The sequence below is a fragment of the Mustela nigripes genome, chromosome 6 (assembly GCF_022355385.1).
Source record: "Mustela nigripes isolate SB6536 chromosome 6, MUSNIG.SB6536, whole genome shotgun sequence".
NCBI classification, from domain to species: Eukaryota; Metazoa; Chordata; class Mammalia; order Carnivora; family Mustelidae; genus Mustela; species Mustela nigripes.
In genome coordinates this window covers 88,854,275-88,876,735 of record NC_081562.1, presented here as the reverse complement: position 1 = coordinate 88,876,735, position 22,461 = coordinate 88,854,275, and the positions used below count along the sequence as shown (strand labels likewise).

The 22,461-nt window shown below is 45.2% G+C and overlaps 1 protein-coding gene across 1 annotated transcript; it reads right to left on the bottom strand.

The window, feature by feature from the left end:
* Positions 1 to 524: 524 nt before the first annotated feature.
* On the bottom strand, positions 525 to 21,152 carry COPZ1 (COPI coat complex subunit zeta 1). The gene is made up of 9 exons (XM_059403317.1): positions 21,072 to 21,152; positions 9,973 to 10,041; positions 8,528 to 8,609; positions 7,817 to 7,908; positions 5,793 to 5,848; positions 4,406 to 4,483; positions 4,194 to 4,245; positions 2,741 to 2,779; positions 525 to 1,934 (listed from the first exon to the last, which is right to left on the bottom strand). Exons 1-9 carry the CDS (start codon positions 21,087 to 21,089, stop codon positions 1,887 to 1,889), a joined length of 534 nt encoding a protein of 177 aa, XP_059259300.1. The 5' UTR covers positions 21,090 to 21,152; the 3' UTR covers positions 525 to 1,886.
* Positions 21,153 to 22,461: the final 1,309 nt, after the last annotated feature.

Sequence of the window (22,461 nt, the reverse complement as noted above, 5' to 3'; positions counted from 1 at the left end):
TGTGCGAATAAAGGTGGAGGAGGGGGAGGGGAGCAGGCTCTGGAGGGACGGGGAAATGGCGAGAAGAGGTTATTTACACCACCGTCCTGACCTTCTGGAGCAGCGCTGGCTCCGATAAATAACCCGCTCAGCGCCATTTCAGAGCAGGAGTGGGAGGTGAGGGAAGGGAGCAGGGGCTGAGGAGAGCCCCCACGCAGGTGCGCGTCTCCGGGTTACTAATGGCTGAGGCGGGAGCAGGCAGCTGGCTTTGGGGTGGTGGGGGAGAGCACTCAGTTCCCTGGGACTCCCACTGAGAAAATACCACCCCCACCACACCCCTGGCGCCAATTTCCAGGCGAGGGGACGGAGGGATGCCAAGGAGGCAAACAGCCCCGTAAATTAGAGATGGGGGGGTGGAATGCTGGGGAGTCTCTGAGGTAGGAGGGAAGAAATATTATAAGATGGGGAGCAATGGGGGTTGCTGGAGGAATAGAAGCAGCTGCCAAAAAGAGAGGAAGAAGAACAGAAACATCACACAAAGGCAGTTTGGAAAAAGAAATCTGTTTTATTCCTCTTTGCACAGAGCAGTATATGAAGGTGGCGATCTCCTGACTCCATACATCTCCGACACAAAAATGCTCCCTCAAATATGCCCGGTTATTCACCCCACTTCAGTCTTGGAGAACTGGCAGTTAGTGGGTGGGACAGAAGGCTTAAGTCTCAGGAAGGTTTTTCTGAGACATTTTTGTGGGAAGTTTCCGGTCAAGGGGAAAGATTAGACCCATGAGTGGGTGTTCCAACCTCCATCTTTCTGGGGAAATCCAAATCCCAAAGGTCTTCTGAGGGAAGGGACCTCTCTCAGCGACCTAGGGAGGGAAGGAGCGCAGACCTACTGCCTGGATGTAAGGCTGAGGCAGAGAGAAGATAGGGTTAAGCCGCAGAGATTGCAAACCCAGGGCAGAGGAGTGAAATGCATGTGGGGGAGTGAAGGGGACACAGCCCAGAGGCCCAAGTCATAAATCCCACCCCTCCCCAGTTCTGAGCAAAAACTCTTCTTCCCAAGACTAAAATGGAGTTTTAGTTCAGGGACTGGCTCTGCTCCAGGGCACAGCAAGGACAAGCCAGGCCAAGATCCCATGAGTAGGGAAGGTGGAGAGTCAAGGTAGTGGACCAGGAGACAGACGCTCCTAAAATGAACACTCACAAACCACAGTGGTTTTGAAGCTATAAGCCAGGATCAGGCTAAAGAATGCAGCTGACTGAAAAACAGAATTTTATAAGCCCTATCCAATAAAACTTAAATCCCTGCTTCTTCCATTCTGTCCCCAGCCCATGAGCTGTTCCCAATCCTTTTTCCAAGGCTGGAGGACAGGGCAGTAAGAAGGGATGGGAGGAAATGCTGAGGCCAATTAGGTGGGGCTGTAGCTTCAGACTGGATATGCCACCCCCACTCATCCTATGGAAAAGAATTCTCTCTCTCCCTCCCCTTGCTAACATATGGGCTGTTGGGATGAAGGCCCAGTAAAAGCAAAGGGAGGAAAACGCTCAGCACATTCTTTCTCCTGCTTTGATCTCAAGTGTAACTGCAGCAAAGGGCACAAAAGTTGAGAAGAAAATATGTGGGGTAGGAGAGTATGAGAGCATAATCCAGTGTAAAAAGGAAAAAGGTGCTTCCCCTACCCTGCGTTTAGAATCTGCTGGGAGTTTTACTCCCAGACTACAAAAAAGTGAGAAAGGATAGGAAGCATACATTGGAGTTTGGGGAAGCAACCAAACAGAATGGAGATTTAAGGGTCCCTTGTAATCCCCGAGATGACCCTGAGAGCATCAGTTGGGGGACTGGATGAGAAGTCACAGCAGACGTGTGGATTTTTTGAGAGGGTGAGGAGCCAGGAACAGTGAGGTCTTCACCGAAGGAGTGACCACTTGATCTGTTCTTTGGCTGACTGCAGCACCTGCAGGGACAAGGGCGGCAGTTGAGGGGCTTGCTGGGGGGCAGGGCAAGGACAGAGATTGGGGCTCTCCTTCCCCTCACTTGCCTTCCCTGTCCTTAGAAGAATGGCAAATACAAAAATCCCCAAGGGTAGAGGGATGGGAAGAAGCTCTCTAGGGCCCTAGAGGATTGTCAGTTTGGGAAATTCCAAAAAAATTCAAATCCACTGGGGGGATGAAGAGAGAAGAGATATACCTGGGAGGAGAGAAAAAACTGGGGGTTACTGGCCATATGTTAGAAAGGAAGAGTTACCGCATCCAGATGGACTTCTTGGTGAGAATTCCAAGTAGATAGAAAACAGAATCCCTCCCTTGCCTCCCACATCAGGTAGACAAGCTATCCACAAAGTAGCAGGATAGATCTGTAAAACCTGCTTTACTCTAGAATATGCATTTCCAGCCTAGCCCTCATTTGAATAATGAGAGAGAGGGAGAGAGAGAGAGAGAGTGTGTGTGTGTGTGTGTGTGCGTGCACACACACAGACCATCTGCTTAAGGCAAGCCTCTGCTGGGGAGTAAATCATTGAATGAGGCATCAAACAGGGAGGGTTTGAAGGGTACAGAGCAAGGCTGACAGCCACTGCTCACAGGAACATGGGATAGGAGTTGGGTGGGTAGGGAGTATTTGGCTGTATGAGTTCCCAGTTCTCTGGGGACTAGAGCCAAGAAAAATGTGCCTTCAGTCTCTAAACTCATTCAAACTTGGGCTGGGGTGGAATTCTAGTCTAGCCTCTTTACTGGTCCAGTCCATGTGGAGAGAAAGACATACCTGAGACACGGTCTGCTCCGTAAGGGGGACATCTTCGCCCTATGACACAGAGAGACAAACATTTAGCGTGAGAGGAAGGTGGGGTAAGACCGGACTGAAGTCAGTAGTGCGATGGAAAAAGTGGTCCTTTAAACTGAAGCAAAAGGCAGATGCCTGACTTCTCAGTCCCTTCTAGGTAGTACAGTCACAATTTTCTTGGCCAGAGAGTCTGTAAGCAGAAAAGGGTCATTTCATCCATCCTCTGTTTTAAGGCAGTTGGACTTCTTAAAAGATTTATTCCATTCCAAGTAATCAGCAGGTTATCTGATCCTCAACTTGGGGGTAGGGGACCTGATTCCCTAGTCAGAGAAGACCTTCCCTGAATATCAATATCACTAGGGAAAGGATGAGGGGGAGCCAGGGGTAATTTAATGGATCCCGCAAGGCCTGATGGGTAACGACAGCATGTTAATTTGAAGAAATAAACTGCTGCAACAGCAGCCTGAGAAGGGGAAGGCGGGAGTGGGTGGTGGGGGGGAACCCTCTCTCTTGCCACATAGAGACATATGTTAGAGGAGAAGATTAAACTATGCAAATGGAGCCCAAGGCAGTTAAGGGAGAAGATTTTCCATTACCCGACATTGTCAGCCTTCACTCTGTGGAGGTCAGAGCTGGGACATTCTATGAATGGGGAGATTTGCTTCGCTTAAACATCTCTGCACCCCACAATTTGCCGATGGGTTCTCTCTATACCCACCATTATCTCCCTAGCAGACTTGGAGGCATCTATGGTTAACTCAGAGGCCCCTTTCTGATATTACTACCATCAAGAGAGGACTGAGGTTCTCGCAAATTAATGCTTCCTGAGAAAGAGGTGGTGTCGTCAGACTTTAAGACAAGGAAGACACTCCCCTGACTCACCAGATTGGGATCCATCCCCAAAGGAAGTATTAATCAACCTCAAGTTCCTTTATAGTTTCAGAACCATTAAAGTTTCTTTTATTCATCTTTTTTTTTTTTTTTAAGATTTTATTTATTTATTTGACAGATCACAAGTAGGCAGAGAGGCAGGCAGAGGGAGAGAGCCGGGGAAACAAGCTCCCTGCTGAGCAGAGAGCCTGATGTGGGGCTCGATCCCAGGACCCTGGCATCATGACCTGAGCTGAAGGCAGAGGCTTTAACACACTGAGCCACCCAGGCACCTCAAGCCACCCAGGCACCCCTTTTATTCATCTTGGATTCAATTAAGTATGTATTAAATGTCTCCTCTGTGCAAAGACTATATGGGATGCTAGGTACCAGGTAAGGGGCAAAAGTATGCTCCTTCTGCTGCCCCTCTTTGAGACAACGAGAATTTGAAAGGAAAGGGGAAGGATCTGTGTATTCTATAAGCCCTGACCTTTAGATGCATTTAGCAGGTATGGCCCTGGAGGGTGAGTAGATGGGGGATGTAGGGGAGCATACTTCTGCTTACCCTTAATGCCACCCGGTGTACCACTTGCTGGGGATCACTCTCTAGGATCACCCTAAGACAAAGAAGAAACCATCATTCACTCTGTCCTCAAAGACAAACTCCTTCATTGTGGGGATACTCTGGTCACTCAGGCCACTCGCCTTAGGACAGAAGCAATTATTCCACTCCCTTACCCGAAATCCAAGGAGGTCCAGGCAGGTCAGAAAACTCACCCTCCATCTACGATTTCATCCACAGCCAAGAAGAGCCCTTCCATGTTCTCCAGCAGAGCTCGCTTTTCTACATTTTTCCTGAGTCCCCAAGAGAAGAGAAAAAACCAGCCAGTGTATAAAAGGAATCCTAGGACATTGTCTGAGTTGGAGATCCAAAACTAGACCAATAAAATATCTGCACCAGCCACACACACTGAAAAGTAAATAAGTACTTTTTGGCTTATCCACTCTAAACCTCTTCTTACTTTTGGTTAATGAATAAGTATCAGGAATGTCAGGAAAGAGATTAAAAAAATACAGGCAATTTCTGACTATTCAAGGGTTGATTATCCAGAGCTAGTTTCTTCCCTACCTACCGTAATGTGGCTATTGACACTGCTCATGAACACGGACATCAGTGAGTGGAAAAAAGAAAACAAACAGCTAAACTCAATCTGGAGGTGGCAGGACATGGAGAAGAGTTGAATGCAAATTCTCTGCACTTAAGCTCTGACAAACCTTCTAAGCCTCTCTCCACTCCCCCCTTCTCCCCCTCCCTCATCAGCTCTTCTCAGGCCTTGAAAAGAAGCCCAAGTAGGGGGCTGGGAACAGTCAGGGCCCTCATCCACCAGCCTTAGATCCGGTGGTTGTGCACGTGGCCAGTCACATCCGTCAGTTTGACTCTTTCACTAGATCACCGAAATGAAGTCTATTCATTCACCTGGCTAAGAAATAAATCATCCCCTTCCTGAGGAAATCTGAGCCATTCGCCCTGCTGATTTTGTGGGGCTGAGAGCGCCTGCTGTTCTGCTCCGGATGGCGGATGGCTGTCTGTACTGGGTTCACTTGGGAGCTGCTGGGGGAATGAAGTTCAGACTCCTGGATGTTTTCAGGAAAAGTATCTTATATCTCTTCTGTTGCCCATCTATGTGGGAAACAGAGGGCTGCTACGGAGGTGGGAAGGGAGGAGAGGGAAAATGGCATATTCTTTCTGTTCTAAAGAAGGGAAAACCTATGGGTTAAAGTTAAAAACTGAGAATGTTACCTCCATTCCCAAGGCACTAATGTTACATCTGGGACATTTTCCTATGCTTGCCCTTTCCTACCTTCTAATGAAGTCTAGAAAAGCACCTTACCAGTGCTCAGAACTCTGAAAGAGCCACTGGATAATAACAGAGTAGAGAGACACTGCTCCTGTCCAGTCCCCTTTCTTAGGAGAATTATCCCACAGGAGGGAAGTACTTTCCATCCAGTCTCCCCTATCAGTGCGAATTACTCTGAAATAATAAGCCTAACTTCTCAAGGTAAATCAATTCCCTGGAGCCTCTGCTAATTCTCCCCACAAACCCCTGGGCCTGATGAATAGTGACTTTATCTCCCAAACAGATGTCAAGAATGGCCTGCTCACCTCAGCATCTGGCTCAATGAGTCAAAGAGGCAATTCAGAACAGCCATGAGCATCAGCTGTTGGGAAACAGAAGAAGCAGAAGGATAAGGTTCAAGGCCCTGAAAACTGTTACCTGAACACAAAACCCACTAATTCATTAAGCATCAAAATACAAAGGCTTTCACAAAAGACCAAAAGCATAAGGTGAAAGTGAGAGCAAAACAGGAAGAGGACCTGTGGTTTCTCACAGAAATAAATTCTCTCTTTGACCAGACTGTTCAAACTTTCCCATCACAGTCCTCCTCTACATGTCTTTGCCAACTGTATATGTGTTACTTGGTATCTTAGGTAAAGAAATCATTAGCCAAACAATAGCTAAGGCCAGAGGGTTAGTGGAAAGAGCATGGCCTTTGGCATCAGACAGATCTGGGCTAAATCCCAGCTGGGCCATTTCTAGATGTGTGACCCTGGAAAAGTTATTAGGCTGAACCATAAGAAACTGCCACTTCTGTAGTTCAACAGTGGTTATATGCAAATAATTTCATATTGTTCCTCACGGTTTGGTTTCCTCAAATACAAAACAAGGGCACTAATGCCCACAGAAGTACAGAAGTGCTGTAAGATTTAGGTAACAATGCACCTTACAAAAGATTTAAAGTAATAAGAGCTTCAAAAGAACTGGTTCTCTCAAACGTTTCTTTGGCTTCGAGTTATGTGGGGGCTTATTTTTACTTATCTTTTCTCCTAGACGTTGCTACTTGAGGTAAGTAGCTTTTCCTGTGCGTAGGAAACAGGTTAGGACTATACCCACAGGCTTCTCAGGCTGATCCATTCAGAATGTGTGGCTTCAACATGACGCCAAATGTTGCCTAACTGACCCAAATTCAGTCAGGTATGGACCCTTCATAGCAGGAGGAAGCATCCCCCCAACCCTGACCAAACCTCAGGAATCCATCTATAAGGGATGCCTAGGTGGCTCAGTGTTCGACTCAGTTTTGGCTCAGGTCATGATCTCAGGGTCGTGAGATCAAGCCCTGTGTCAGGCTCCACACTCAGCTCAGGGTCTACTGGAGATTCTCTCCCCCTTTCCCTCTGCCCCCACCCTACCCCACCACCCCTCATCGTGTGTGCACGCATGCATATTCTCTCTCAATAAAATCTTTTTTTTTTTTTAAGATTTTATTTACTTATTTGACAGACAGAGATCACAAGTGGGCAGAAAGGCAAGCAGAGAGAGAGGAGGAAGCAGGTTCCCTGCTGAGCAGAGAGCCGGATGTGGGGCTCGATCCCAGTACCCTGGGATGATGTCCTGAGCCAAAGGCAGAGGCTTTAACCCACTGAGCCACCCAGGCGCCCCTCTCTTAATAAAATCTTAAAAAAAAAGAAAGAAAGACAGAACAAAGAAATCCATCTTTAAAAACACTATACAGCGAAGGCCACTGATACATGTTAGTATGTATTAAAATACATATGGTGTCTCCTACATGGAGATAAAAGAGCAAGAGCAATTTCAGGGGGCACCTGACTAGCTCAGTCCGAGGACCATGCAACTCCTGATCTCAGGGTTGTGAGTTCAAGCCCCATGTTGCGTATAGAGATCACTCAAATAAATAAAACTTAAAAAAAAGACAAAGGAGGGGCACCTGCGTGGCTCAGTGGGTTAAAGCCTCTGCCTTCAGCTCGGGTCATGATCCCAGGGTCTGGGATTGAGCCCTATATCGGGCTCTCTGCTCAGCAGGGAGCCTGCTTCCTCCTCTCTCTCTCTCTCTGCCTGCCTCTCTGCCTACTTGTGATCTCTGTCAAATAAATAAATAACATCTTTAAAAAAAAAAAGAAGACAAAAGAAAAAAGCAATTGGTGAAAATTTCCACTCTAGGTTGATTTATTTGCTAGGCCATGTTTGTGAGGTCAGCAGAGATCTCTGACAACTTCATTAGCCCAGTCAGAAGCCAGAGCAACACTTCTAGGGTCCTGACGCCATACTATGCCCTGCTTATGGTTTAGAAAGTGGGATCAGAGATAGCAAATAGGGGTGGAATTCTCACCTCATTTTCATAGGAGCTGCCAATCACATAGAAATAGAGATCAATACTGCTTTTGTATACCACTGTCAGGCCTTCCAGGAGGGCGATTTCACCTGGGGGTGGGAGAAGGAAAGGTGGAAACAGTGGATAGCCTGAGATAAGAAAGTAGGATAGAAGAAGTTACCATGAACTCTGGCATCCAGCTGTTTGGGCTGAAGTAAGGTAGGTCATAATAACGCCCAAAGACCAAAGTTGACCTGCTTTTTTCTTCCCCATGGTAGCAGAAGAAGGGAAGTACAAACTTGGGGAAATTGAAGTGTATCTTCTCCTCTAACCACCTCCCTACCAACTACCCTTATTTCCCTCCTTGTATGAGACAGGATACTAGTCGATCCTTCGGAGGTGAAAATGCAGAGCGGTCACCTTTACAGACTTCCATTTACCTGCCCTAATGGATGCGGTACAATAAGCAGAGCTGCAGTTAAATTTGTCAAGTGAGGCTCATAAATCCACGGACTAGACAGGTAGCTAACAGCCAACCTTCCAGCACGGTATTCCCGCGTGAGGTACACTCACCTCCCCATTACATTCCAAAGAGTTTATTATATGAGGGGAGGAGGAAGACAAAGAAAAAGGAGGCAGTCATTTTATCCTTTCTCTGCAGCCCTGCTGCCACCCCCTGCATGCCATGGTTCCCCCAACACGGGGAGCAGTGAAAGGAAAATGACCTACTGTCAGTCCGATGGGTCTTGTTGAAAATGTTCTTCTCAAAGGCCTTTTGCTCCTTGACACTGGGGTACGTGTCGTCATAGTACTGGTCAGAGAGAAAGGAGATGGGTTGGGTCATTAGAGCTGGGAGCCCAGAATGATTAGTGTCTGTTTTTTGCCCTGGATCTTGGATTTCTCTCCTTCAAGGCATGGGGTGAGGGAAAAATACTGACATGAAGAAGGAAGAACTATGGAGGTGGGGAATGGCTGGTGAGTATGCAAATATTAAAAAAAAAAGAAGAAGAAGAAGAAGAAGAAGAAACAAAAAAACCAAAACCCTTTTAAAGACCTTGCTGTAAGCATGCCCACTTCACATTTCTAAGACTATAGGGCACAGGCTTGCAAGCTCTGTGATGAAGTCCTGCCCCTGTCTGCATTCCAGGATAGTAATCTCTAGATGAAGCTCATCAAGTGCGCCCTAAGAGCTACCCATGTTAGGGAGAAGTGCTAGGGAACACAAAAAGCACTAGAAGCACAGAATGTTTCTTTCAGACCCTTACTCACAGTATGAAGCTGAGGAATGGGGAAAGGCTGCAGAAACCAAGGCAAAGCCTACCCAATCCCTCTATCTTAGCTCTCTTTTCTGCAAACTGCAAGAAGCAGGAGACAATCTAGCACATTTCTGAGCCCACTCCCAAGCCCGCCCTGGCACGGGGTGGAGATACAGGCTGCTAAATCGCTCTGCTCTTTAGGGGCTAATCCGTCGCAGTCAGCTGAAGACCTATGACAGGTCTGGCATTTAGTAACTGGATAACTGTTTCAAAAGGTGTCCTGCATAGTTACATCCAATTACAGGGAGGAACAGCTGGTGAATTCTAAACTAATCTCTACCTGCTGATTGATTTATGCTGTGCTCGCCCGGAGTTAATACACCAGGGACAGAAAAAATTTCCACAGGATGGGGGGGGATATGGAGGGAGAGGAGAGGGGTGTCCTTTCTCCTCTCTTTCAATAGATCCAAAGTTAGAAACACCACACAGGGATGTCAGGAGGTAATAAGCTTGGCGGTGACTGCAGCCCTAGGGCTGGAACCCTGGAACTACAAGAGAATTCCCTGGAAAAGCCCAGGCAGGGCAACAAGGCAGAAGGAAAAGGGACAGGAGTGATGGGCACAGGCAGTCTGCTTCTCACACCCAGGCACTGTACTGTTCAGAAACCAAGGTCCCCAAGCTTTTCTCTGATCTGATGCTGACAACAAAGGAGGTCAAAATCTGTGGGACGCAAGTATGGAAGCAGGGCAACTAAGACACAGAAGCAGTTTGGGTTTTATCTGGAGTAGGCACAGGAAAATGGAAGGATTCTCAAAATTAAAGTATCAAGGAATATGAAATAATAGGAGCAGTCCCTAGATCCAAATTTCAGAGTAAGTCTTTGTCTTGCTCCTAAATGAATTTCAAAGGGAATCTCACCTTGGCAAAAAGTCGATCTCCATCATTGTCCAGAATCAGGATGGCTTTGACAGTATACAGGGAAGGTTCCTGAAGAGATATGAACATAACCTTCAGTCCTAAAGGCTCCTGCCACCACTGACAAACCAGATACCTTCCCCTCATCCCACTGGGGCTGCAAGGGGATACAGAGGTGCCTCTGTATGTCCCCTATCCCAACCTGGTTAGATTTAGGCAATTCTCACTGAGAATGATCAAGTGGTGCATGAACTGAATTGAGGGAGGGGGCATTTCAACAAAGGACTCCAAAGCAGCATCAGAGAAACAGTTTCTCTGAGCCAGACACACAGAGAGTTTAATCAAGGTAGGTCATGCTGTTATTTCCAAATATTATGCTACAGTTATTTTCCAAATTACTCTCCCTCCCTGGTCTCCCATGCACAGGTAGGTATGGAATGTGACCAGATTAATTAATAGGCACTGCACGAGCCCATCTGAAAATAGGGTTGAATGCCCTAGTGTACGTAGAAGTTTCTGCAGTCCCAATGCAGTAGCAATGCAGAGGCATAAAGCAAGCCTTCCCTAAACCACCCACACACTGGGCAGAAGGAAATGAGCACGTATACATGTGCACACACTCATGCACACAGACACACCAGTTCTGAATGCAACCCGGTGAGACATCCATCTTCCAAGACTTCCCCTATGATCCCAATCCTTCTACTACACCCCCAACCACTACCACTTAACTTACAAGACATAAACCAATCTGATTTTGGGGAGAGTTAAGAAGTAGTAAGAAGAGGATCTAAGAAGCCTCGAGCCTAGATATAATGAGCAGGAAGGGAGTGTTCTTTTACTACCCAAAATCAAATTTTGAGGATAATGGCTCTCATAAAGGAACCACAGCCTCGGCCTTAATGGTTACACTCAAACAACCGCAAAATAAATCACTTTGCAGAAGCTCCTCTACTCCTGCAACTTCTAGGGAACCAGCTAACCAGGAGATGAAGAGGAAGGAAAGGGAGGCAGTGTTATGTATATGGAAGGTGTCTGCAGGCTCAGGTTTCTTTCTTTCTTTCTCTCTCTCTCTTTCTTTCATATTTTTTTAGCAGTCTCCACGCCCAAGGTACTTATAACCCCAAGATTAAGAGTTCCATGTTCTACCAACTGAGCCAGTTGGTGTCCCTCACATTCCCTGAATTTCTTTTTTTTTTTTAAGATTTTATTTATTTATTTGTAAGAGACAGAGGGAAAGAGAGCAAGCGAGCACAGGCAGACAAAGAGGCAGGCAAAGGCAGAGGGAGAAGCAGGCTCCCTGCCAAGCAAGGAGCCCGATGTGGGACTCGATCCCAGGACCCTGGGATCATGACCTGAGCCGAAGGCAGCTGCTTAACCAACTGAGCCACCCAGGCGTCCCACATTCCCTGAATTTCTAATCAACATTACCTACCACTGATATCCTTCCCTTGTGCTATGAGAAAGGGCTGTTGCTTTGCTGCCTCCGCTTCCTGGCCTTACTTAGGAAACCCACAGTCCTCACAGGAGCTAAATATAATCTCCAAGCACAAGTTTAATAAAGACCCAAGAGTGAGGATAAAAGAATTATTGCCAAGGATCCAGAAATTGCAAAGTCTACAAAGGTAAACTGTCCCATGAGGTTTCAGGAGGTTTACGGTTCCATGCAAAGAACCAACCCTACCCTCACGGAGTTAAAAATGAGAGTAGAGGGAACCCAGTCTTTTGACAACAGGGTGATGAAGAATGTAAGCTTTCCCCCACTTGAATTCTTGAGAACAGCAAATTTTGTGTTTTGTTCACTGATTTATTCCAAGTGTTCTAAAGATTGTGTGATACACACTAAACTTTCGGTATTTGTTAAATGATTATGAGAATTAATGAAGTTTGAGGATAAAGTAAAATTTATTGAAGCAGTAAGCATCTAAGGGACCCTCTTATAATGAGACTTCCAAATACAGGGAGACATTCTGGTGTGGCCATTCTGAGTGATCTTACTACCAACTTATCTCTCCTCTGATAAATACTCCTTAGAGATGCTCACCCTATACACATTACTCCCTGAAATAAATACTCTGTCTCAAACTAAGGAACTGTGTCTAGCAGAGGGAAGTCCCCTAGAATATCATCTAAAAGGTTACAAACAGAGTAGCTTTCCTAACTTCTATACCCCACAGAAAGATCTTCCCATAAAGCAGGCATAATTCTATAGCCACTGGATCCTCAACTCACCAAAAGGGATGCACCCATAGGAATGAGTTTCCTTAATGAGGAAAAGAAGCTCACAGGGAAGGAAATTTAGAAGAGATCATTTTTCCTACAACCTTTTCCCTGGAAATCTTTGGCTCTGTTCTTCTCTCCACATTCATAGGAACCTTGGAGAGATTCCTAATGGTTTAAACTGGGCATTGATCTGGCCATAGGTAACTAGTTCTTGCAGTCACTGAGTCTAGCATCCCTAGAAAGAATGGGCTGGATCCCAAAGAAAAGAAAAACCCTATAGCCACAGCCAACTAGGAGAGAAACAATGTCCTTTGTGGCCAACAGGGTAGAAGTGCCTAAAAACTGCTGGCAAAGAAACAGATCCCTGGGTTCCACTCCTAGCTTTTCTCACTGGCTTCCTAGGAGACGCTATCAAGGAAAGCCCCCAAATAGGAAGTGGAGCTTACTGGGAAGGATGAAAGACAGGCAAAGGCAGGCAGGCAGAAGAACGATCTGATTTACTACAGTTCTGAAAGAGGTAAGAAGGCACTAGAGAAAAAGGCTGGTCATTTCAAACTTCCAAAGGGATAACCACCCTAAACAAATCCAAGAATTAAAGCAGCATGAGTCTAAAGGCTGCTTTAATTCTCCACTCTGCTACAGCTGGAGCAGGCAGCTTCTCCTTTACTTCTCCTGCCACCTCCTGACTATTGCCGGTTCCACTTCAGCCGGGGACCTTTACCTCACCGGAGTGGGGAGGCCAAGAATTCCTCTCTTACCATAAAACCAGCCAGTTTAAAGGCCCCAGAAGCCATTACTGATAATGTAATTTCATCTTAAGTTTTTGCAAAGGGTAAGTTTATAAATAACTCCCAGCTATTGAGAAATGGGCCTCCTGGACAATGGACTAGGCTTGGCCTTGTAACACATTAAATGCTGATTACTGAAAAAGACCCTACAAGCTTAGGGCCATGTTCAAAGGATTTAAAAGGTCTATTCTTCCCTCCTGCTCCCGAATGTGTAGCTGCTAGAAAGCTTTCGAGACAAAGTTCTGTGATGCACTGACTTTCAGAGAGCCACAGCCTGAGTGTATAACAGAACTTCACCTCAAATGCTAATAGTGCCTGGAAATGATATGTAGGCAGACTGGTTTGTGGGAGGTTGGGTGGCTCAGACAGATTTTCTTGTATGTTTTCATTATCAAGAAAAGGAGACTGGGCTCCTCAGGAGAGTTGAAACAACGCAGAACAAGCAACTAGCCTGCTGCAAAGGAGTCTTTGATCTCAATCAGAGGCTTTCTGAAGCCTGGTGAAAAACATTATCTCCCAGTACCCCACCCCCAGCACGGAGGGGACTAGAGGGGGAAGTCATTTCTAGTGCTGCCCCCTGTGGGCCTTCGAATGACCTGCAAGGCTTCCTCAGGATTATAGCCGGCAAAAATATTAAAAAGGCAGCTCTGGATAAAAGCTATTTTTGTGTCTTCTAAGTCAAACTAGGGGAGATGGGCTCTGAAAAAAGTACTGAATGAAGTCAGTTCACAATGCATACAGTAAGAGGGCACTCTGGGATAAGATCATGGAATGCCACCAGAAGAGGATGGGGGTGGGGATGGTAAGACTTTGCAGCAGGCAGACAGGGTATTTGAGGGCTAAGACTGGTTACTTTATTTAATTCACGGGGGGTGGGGGCAGGGAACACAGCCAAGAAGGCTTTGTGGAGTTGGAGGATGCCACTCACAGAGCTGAAAGGGCACAACTAAGAATACGGTTGAGATTCCTAGAAAGTTCTTCATTTTCCACTTATAAAGAAATCTTTATGGCCATGCCAAAAGTAGTACCCTGCTTGGCAATAGGTTTTGAACAAGAAGAAACAAGATGCCCTTCCCTCAACCCTATTTATAAAGTAAAACCAAAACAGTATAAACTAGAAGGAAAAATTCCTAGATACGACTCCCAGGTCCACGTAGCTAAGCAGGTATTTTGCTCCCTGATTCTGTGCCAACTTCTTTAAAATGAAAAGCTCCTCTGGGGTTGAGGGCTCCAATCTGCCACCTCAAATGAAAAGAATTAACTCAGGGGCGCCTGGGTGGCTCAGTGGGTTAAAGCCTCTGCCTTCGGCTCGGGTCATGATCCCAGGGTCCTGAGATCGAGCCCCGCATGGGGCTCTCTGCTCTGCAGGGAGCCTGCTAACTCCTCTCTCTCTCTCTGTCTGCCTCTCTGCCTACTTGTGATCTCCACCTGTCAAATAAATAAATAAATAAATAAATAAATAAACAAACAAACTCCAAAACCCCTTTATTATAATCTGGATCAGCCATTAATACAAATCCTACCTTCCTGTGGGACTCTGCTTCTTCATCAAAGAAATGAGAGGCCTGACCTGGATCAGTTAAAGTTAATACCTTAAGTTACAGAAGACCTCTTTGATAAGCTGATGAAATATAGGGACCCCATTCCCAGAAAAATACACATTCACAAATTTTTTATGGTTTCAAGGAGCTCAGAATTAAATATACTTTGTGAGGATAATAAGATGGTGTGGAGAGGGGAGGGAAAAAAGGGGGAAATGAATGATACTTTTGTAAATCACCCCCTCTCCTCTGCCTGATACCAAATAGTGATTTCAATAAATATGTTTGGTCTTCATAAATTAATGAATATGATTGAGAAAACTAATGCAGCCAGCAGGGGGAGCAAAGGTCAGCACCTTTCAATGACTAAATTTGGTGGCTGTGAGATAGGAAGGGCAAAGGTAACCAAGCCCAAGCCCTTCAGGAATGCAAAATCTCAGGTGCTCTCAACATTCAGAAAGCCAGATGCCTGGCTGGCTCAGTGGACTGAGCATGCAACTCTTGGTTTCAGGGTTAGGAGTCTGAGCCCCACAATGGGCCTAGAACTTATTTAAAAAAATATATATATATATATATTTTTTTCAGAAAGGCTATCTGTAGAATTTTTCCCCAGGGGCCACACAGTCAATTCTCCAACTGTTATGAAAGTGAAAGAATTACAGAAATGCAGGACAAAGCAAGCAGCACTGGAAAGCGGAGTTAAACAAGCAGAAATCAGAGTATTCCACACCCTAGGCCTGAGAGCAACATTAGAACTTCCTGCCTTCCCAGTTTGGTAATCCAAGAGCTCTCATTTAAATACCACTCGGTAAAGGGAAATATCAAATGGAACTAGATCCCTTTCTGCTGAGTTCTTGGTTATGATGTTTCTTTTTTTTTTTTTAATATTTTATTTATTTACTTGACAGAGAGAGAGAGAGATCACAAGTAGGCAGAGAGGGGGAAGCAGGCTCCCCGCTGAGCAGAGAGCCAAATGTGGGGCTCGATCCCAGGACTCTGGGATCATGACCTGAGCTGAAGGCAGAGGCTTAACCCACAGAGCCACCCAGGTGTCCTTGGTTATGATGTTTCATGTTATCTGTGCCCACCCCCAAACCCTGCCCAACATCTGCTAGTCTAAGAGAATGAGTTGACAGCCTCTGTGTTCATCTTTCAGTCTATCAACCCAAAATTCAGAATCACACCCCAAGGAATAACTGCGATCCTCTGCCCCAGTTTGTCTCCCTCTACTAAGTCCACAAATAATAGAAAAGGAGTTGAAGAAAATTGGTAGAGATATCCAAATGCATGGCTGTAGGTGGAGATATCTGCCTTGACAGTGGAGAATTAAAGAGCCACATGGGAGACATGTGCTTCACCTGCCGCCTGAGACTTAGAGGACACAGCAGGAAAAACTTCTGAAGAGATGGATGTGGTCAACAGCAGAAAACGAAAGCTAGGAAATTTAAGGATAACAGAACTCCTCTAATAATCCGATCTGAGAGAAAGGCAAGACAGAATGGGAGAGGGCCTCTGCCAGTACCAGCATCTTATAAAGTGCATGGACTTGACCTCCCAATCCATCTTCGTCAGCTGCTTGAGGGCACTCTGCCCTCCGTTTTCTAATTACTCTACCATAAGTGGATAGGTAGGCACTGATTCTTTACTCCTGTTCTATCCTTTATTTGCTTCTCAACTTTTCTGTTCCATAACTAGTCCTCTTGTCAGTATCCTAACTCTAACCAAGTCATGTCAATGGAGTAAAAAACAGTAGCAAATATCTAGATGAAAAAGACCCTAAATCTGCCACTAGGCTCCTTCAAATATCTGGATAATTGCATTTATCCTCTGCCCCACAGGGAAGACCTGGCTTCTCAAGGATCTGGCCTTCTTCATATGGAGACCCCCTCCTCCTCTTTTGACCATGTGACAGCTCCCCTAGACCTTTGATATAATTTATACCTTGCCAGGGACCAACTCTTTCCCACCACTGTGAAGGAGAGGGAAAAAATATATATAAATACGTCGGAAATCTATAACGAGGTCTTCTTGGAGGGCAAGACATGGAGAGAGTTAGAAGCAGCGTCAATTGCTCTTTGGGGGTTTTAGTTCAAGCCGAGGTCTGCTTCCAGCAATCAACCATTAAAACAAGCCGGCCAGAGTAACAGCACAGTTTATTCTGATCATTTAATTTGAAGTGTCAATAAATTAAACTTCAATCAATTAAACTAGGTGTGCAATAACCCAGATGGACACCCCGACACCAACATAATCACAATAAAAATTTTTATGGCTGCCAGGGACCTCACCGGGGGCAGTGCTGGCACTGCTCGCGCCCTAGCTGAGAAATATATCTCCACAGTGCAGGAACGAGGAGATTGCTTCTCCTAACGAAATGGAGGGGCCAGGCACCAGCAAGGACGCAGCTGGGAGAGGGGGACAGGGGACTGCCAGGATCGAGATGGGAGTGCTTTGGGGGCTTAATGTAATTGATACCTTTGCCCAGAGCAGGGGGAGGGGGCATTTAGGCCAAGTACCTCTACAGTTAGTGCCAAAGGAATTTAACAAAAGCCCCATTAAGATGATTCAGGAAGCGAAGGCCACAGAGCAATATCAACCTTTAAGTCATTGATGTATTCTGCATAGTTTCCTCCTCCAAGTGCACACTCTTATGCACTCTGGATGCCCTGATTTTTCAACGAGGCTTAGAATTCGGGATTTGGCCATTGTTTAAGAATAAAAAACACTACTAAGGGGAGAGAAAGGATAGAATTTAGTTGGAAGAACACTGGAAAAACAGAAAGTGAATCTATGGAGGATCAGGAAAAATGAAACCTATGAGGAAAGATTTAAGGATCTAGACTGCTAAAGTAATTCAGCTTTGAGGAAAAAAGGTATAGGGGGAAGGGAGGAAAAGGATAAGTCATTATCTCTAAGATTTCATTGGTTATTAATGGAGAATGGTGACCTGCAGAGATCCTTCTCCATTCACAGCTAAGAAAGGGAGAACCAGCAGAAAACAGCAGGAGAGAGGAAGCCGAGTCCAAAGATACAGGCTGGAAGCACTATAAAGCACTGGGAAGAGAAGGTGATGAAAGGGTCTCTTTCCTTAGAGACTACAAGAGGACCTGAGAAAAGTAAGAAAAATCTGCTCAAAACCTAGAGCCAGATTACTTAATTCAAGAAAGAAATGACACCCACTGTAAAGCACCTAAATGAAGGGAAACTACTGGTATTTAGAAATTCCCATAATCAAGATCAAATTTCAGTAGATTTTCTTCATGACCCCCTCTAGATTACCCTTCCCTTCTCAGTATCCTATGGCTGTGGGCCTTGTAGAGGTGAGGATGGAAAGATAATGTACTTTGATCAGATTTCTCCAGAGGTCCAGACAAACCAGGAAAAAGAAATGTGAAAGGAGAAAGCCAACAAGAACTTCACAAAGTGTCTACCCTCTTTAAGGAGGAGTCTATTTAGTATTATCACCGTACAGTAAACCTAGTTCAGTAGAAAGCTAAGGAAAAATCCAGGTACTCCTCATACTTTTCACAAAAAAGATGGCAATTTAAGGAATCAGATGCTGCTGAGTAAACAAGAGGAGGGGATGAGGTTAAAAAGGACCAAAGCTGAAAGGTGATTCTGAATCTGCTGGGGCTAAATTTTGTGGGCCAGTTTGTGAGGGTAGAGAGAAATAAAAATTTAGCAGTATCACCTAGATTCTCAACTACGGCTCCTCATCTGAAGCACTGAATACTGAAAACTACTTAAATGACAGCTTTTTTTTTTTTTTTAAACTTCTCCCAAGGATGGTACAAACTAGTACCATTGTGGATACAGAGAAGTTGACTCATTATATTAATGAATGCCTTAGGGCTTAATTCTCTCCTAGAACTCTGGTTGAGAAAAGGATGGAATGGGGAGAAATATCAAATTCTTGGGGTGCCAATCTTAAAAAAAAAGAGAAATATAAAATTCTTTTTTTTTTTTTTAAGATTTTTTATTTTATTTATTTGACATAGAGAGAGAAGCGAGAGCAAGCACAGGCAGACAGAGTGGCAGGCAGAGGCAGAGGGAGAAGCAGGCTCCCTGCCAAGCAAGGAGCCCGATGTGGGACTCGATCCCAGGACGCTGGGATCATGACCTGAGCCGAAGGCAGCCGCTTAACCAACTGAGCCACCCAGGCGTCCCGAGAAATATAAAATTCTTAACTGAGACCCAAATATAATGAAACTGTAAAAAGAAAAAAAAAATGTTGGAAAGAGCTGTGGTAGAGGAAGGAAAATACTAGTTTAATATCATAAGAACTCTGGAGACCAGCAAACATACTGATACCTATTAGTACTTTGTCCCCAACAAAAGCTTTATATAACTGATTTTTTTTTAAAGATTTTATTTATTTTATTTATTTATTTGACAGAGATCACAAGTGGACAGAGAGGCAGACAGAGAGAGAGAGAGGGAAGCAGGCTCCCCGCTGAGCAGAGAGCCCGATGCGGGACTTGATCCCAGGACCCTGAGACCATGACCCGAGCCGAAGGCAGCGGCTCAACCCACTGAGCCACCCAGGTGTCCCTATATAACTGATGTTTAACAGTACAATTCTGCATACTGAAGAGGTACAAAGTCCATGATAAGAAAATCTATAATAATACGAAAGAGACTTAGTCTGGGAGGACGAGGAATCAAAATTTAATCCTTGTTTTGACATGTGCTTCCCTGAGCAATCCCTTTTCCCTGTAATTTGGCTCCCCCAACCCCATTACATAGATTTCTCATGACAAAGAATCAATATGGTTTTAAAAGCAAAGTTCAGGGGTATGTGACCAGTTTAGCAAGAATCTGTGAAAGTGGCATCTTAGGTACAGATCAAAATGGATATAAGACGCAGACTGAAACAGACTTCACTGAGGAAGCACAGACTGAAAAATGAGGTAAGAGAAAATGTGAGACTTTCACATATACCTCCTTCAACTCACCACTATACACAGATTCCTTAAGAGGGCTCCCCAAGTCTCATGTCCCTCAGCCCTATACCTCTAAGCAAGCTACCTTGTAAACAGATGTAGGGAGCATTTAAAAATTTTTTCCTAAAAACTTCCCAAGAAACCAACTCCCTGGAATTTATCTGTGTCTTTTAACTGGTTAAGAATACTGGCTAACTGCTTGATACAGAAAATATCTTATTAAAAACTACTCAGGGCTTGGGACGCCTGGGTGGCTCAGTCAGTTAGCCTTTGGCTCAGGTCATGATCCCAGGGTCCTGGAATCGAGTCCCACACTGGGCTCCTTGCTCAGCCAGGAGCCTGCTTTTCCCTCTACCTGCCACTCTCCCTGTTTGTGCTTTCTCTCTCTCTGACAAATAAATAAATAAAATCTTTAAAAAAACCAAACCTATTTAGGGGGTGCCTGGCTGGCTCAGCTGTGGAGCCTGTGACTTTTAATCTCTGAGTCACAAGTCTGAGCCCCACACTCGGTGTAAAGATTACTTACAAAAATAAAAATTTAAAAATTAAAAAAAATCTCAGATTTTAAGCTTGCTGCCTCAACTTGACCAATCCATACAAATGAGAAGGACTTATCCCTATCTTTGCCATTTTGAAAGAAATCAAACCTGTTATTCTCTTTTACCTGATGAAAATCTGAATGTGCACATATATTAGAGCTGAAGGAAAAGACACAAGAAAACTTGTCTTTGGAAAGAGCCTGGAATTCAACTCAATCAAGGAGACTGGGAGCTAATACTAACATCCCAAACTGCAAAGCAGAGAACTTTAGAGAGAAATCCTCTAGTTCAGTTCTAAAGGAGTAACAGTATTTTATTTGTTTCAACAAGCAAAAGGGATCCTATGGGCAAGGAATCTATAACACCCTTTGGCCATCAAAATTCTCATATAACCAAGGAAGAGTTAGCATCCCAGATCCTGCACTAAGAATTCCTAAAGTCTTAGTGGGGAGGAAAAAAAGAACAAAATAAGGCGTCTGGAAAAATATTCTATAATCCACGCTAACTCTATGAGGTATTCCAGAACTCTGACAGAATACATTTACCATGACAAAACTACACAAGGGGGATTAACAGAAGACTAAAGTAAAAGGAAACCCGTTTTTGGAAGAAATGTAACGTTATTATCAAAGGAGAGTCAAGCTGTGACAACCAGGAGGAGAACCCTGTGATGATAAACACCTGCAGTCTATTCTTAGAATTTGGGGCTAGTTTGAAGGTTTGGAGAAAGTCAAACCAGGTTATCATCCGTAACGCTCAGAATGAGGGGGAACCTAAAGAACCTCGCTCCAGTACGCCTATGATCCTACACATCCTAAGGACTCCATGTGCTCCCTCCAACTTTCCATGGATTCTCCCTCTCCCCGGAAGAGCTTCCTACTCTAAACCGAGGCTTTAGTTCCTACAGTTTCTATACTAGGCCACACACTTATTCCAGGGACTGGCAAAAGCTTCGGTCCGCGAGGATTACCCGGAATTCCCCCTTGCTACCCCCGCCCAGTCAGGTTGAACCCCAACTCCCGGCCCCTCTGGACACCGCCGCATCTCAGCTGCCCCTCCGGCTCCTACCAAAATCAGCGCCTCCATCTTGCCCCGCAGCTGCTGCCGACGTGGAGCCACAAAAGCAACACCGCCGCTGATTGGCCCCGCGTCCGCATTAGACCCCGCCCAGAAGTAGGATTATTGGGCTATATCATAAGAGCTCTCACTCTATTGGCCAATCAGTGTGCTAACTTGCCTGGCGGAAGCAAGGTGTCCAGCCAAAAAGCGCAGGCACTTGATTGTCAGTTTAAGCACTCAATAAAACGCCAAAACCTCACGTTTGAATGGGGCGGGAGGGCCAGCGGGGCGGGGTTGTTTCCATGGGGAACAGAGGAAGCGATTATTAATTTTCAATTGGCAGAAAGAAGAACACGTGATATCGCTGGCCTGATTTAGCAACTTTAATCCGCACTCCCTTTAGGGGGCGCTGTTTCTCCTTAGCCCTGAGCACTGGCGGTTCTTGTTGGAATCCTACCCTAATCCTCATTCCAAGAGCTCACCTTAGGCACTGGGTATCCAAGGTCGCTTTGGCAAACGCTGCTAGCTCTTCCCTCGCCGAGATTCCTTCAGTATCCTCACAAAGTCTGCACAACCATAACGTAAAGCCAAGAGATGCACAGCGTATTAACTAGATAAAACAAGGCCTCCGGGGCGCCTGGGTAGCTCAGTGGGTTAAAGCTTCTGTCTTCAGCTCAGGTCATGATCCCAGCATCCTGGGATCAAGCCCCTCATAGGGCTTTCTGCTCGGCGGGGAGCTTGCTTCTTTCTCTCTGACTGCCTCTCTGTCTACTTGTGATCTCTGACTGTAAAAAAAATAAATAAATAAAATCTTAAAAAAACACACAAACAAAAAAACCCCAAGTCGTCCAGAGTTAATTGCTACAGTAACACCATCTCCCCAAGATGGACTCCCAGGCTTTGCTGGGTCCAGGGGAAGACAAGAAGCCAGTGAATTTCTAAAGCAGATTTTCTTTGACCAGACATGAAATGGGATGTTAGAGCTTTGGAGACTAGAGAGGAGAGAGTAGGAGGGACAAAGGGGTCCAGGGTCCAGGATGAGGAAGGGTATATGGTCCAGGGTCTGCGGTTTTCCAGTAGGGACAAGCTGTTGCAAAACGAGAAAAGAGAAGTTTACAGAATGCAGGGATTTCACAATATGGAAGGTTTCTGATGAAGTTTAGCTTTCCCCTACCCTAGGTTCGTTGATCCTGACTCCTCTTAAGTCGGGGACACCTATTACCTTATATTATCTTTAAAGAGAGGGTGTTTTGGTTTGTTTTGTTTTCCCATTTCTGACAATTGCATCTTCAGGAGCTCTCCAACAAGAGCATCCAAACCTACCAAAGAGTTTTTCTAATAATTTCTAGAATAGAGCCAGAGGGCCTAAAAGAAAAGTATAGAACAATACAAACCTAGA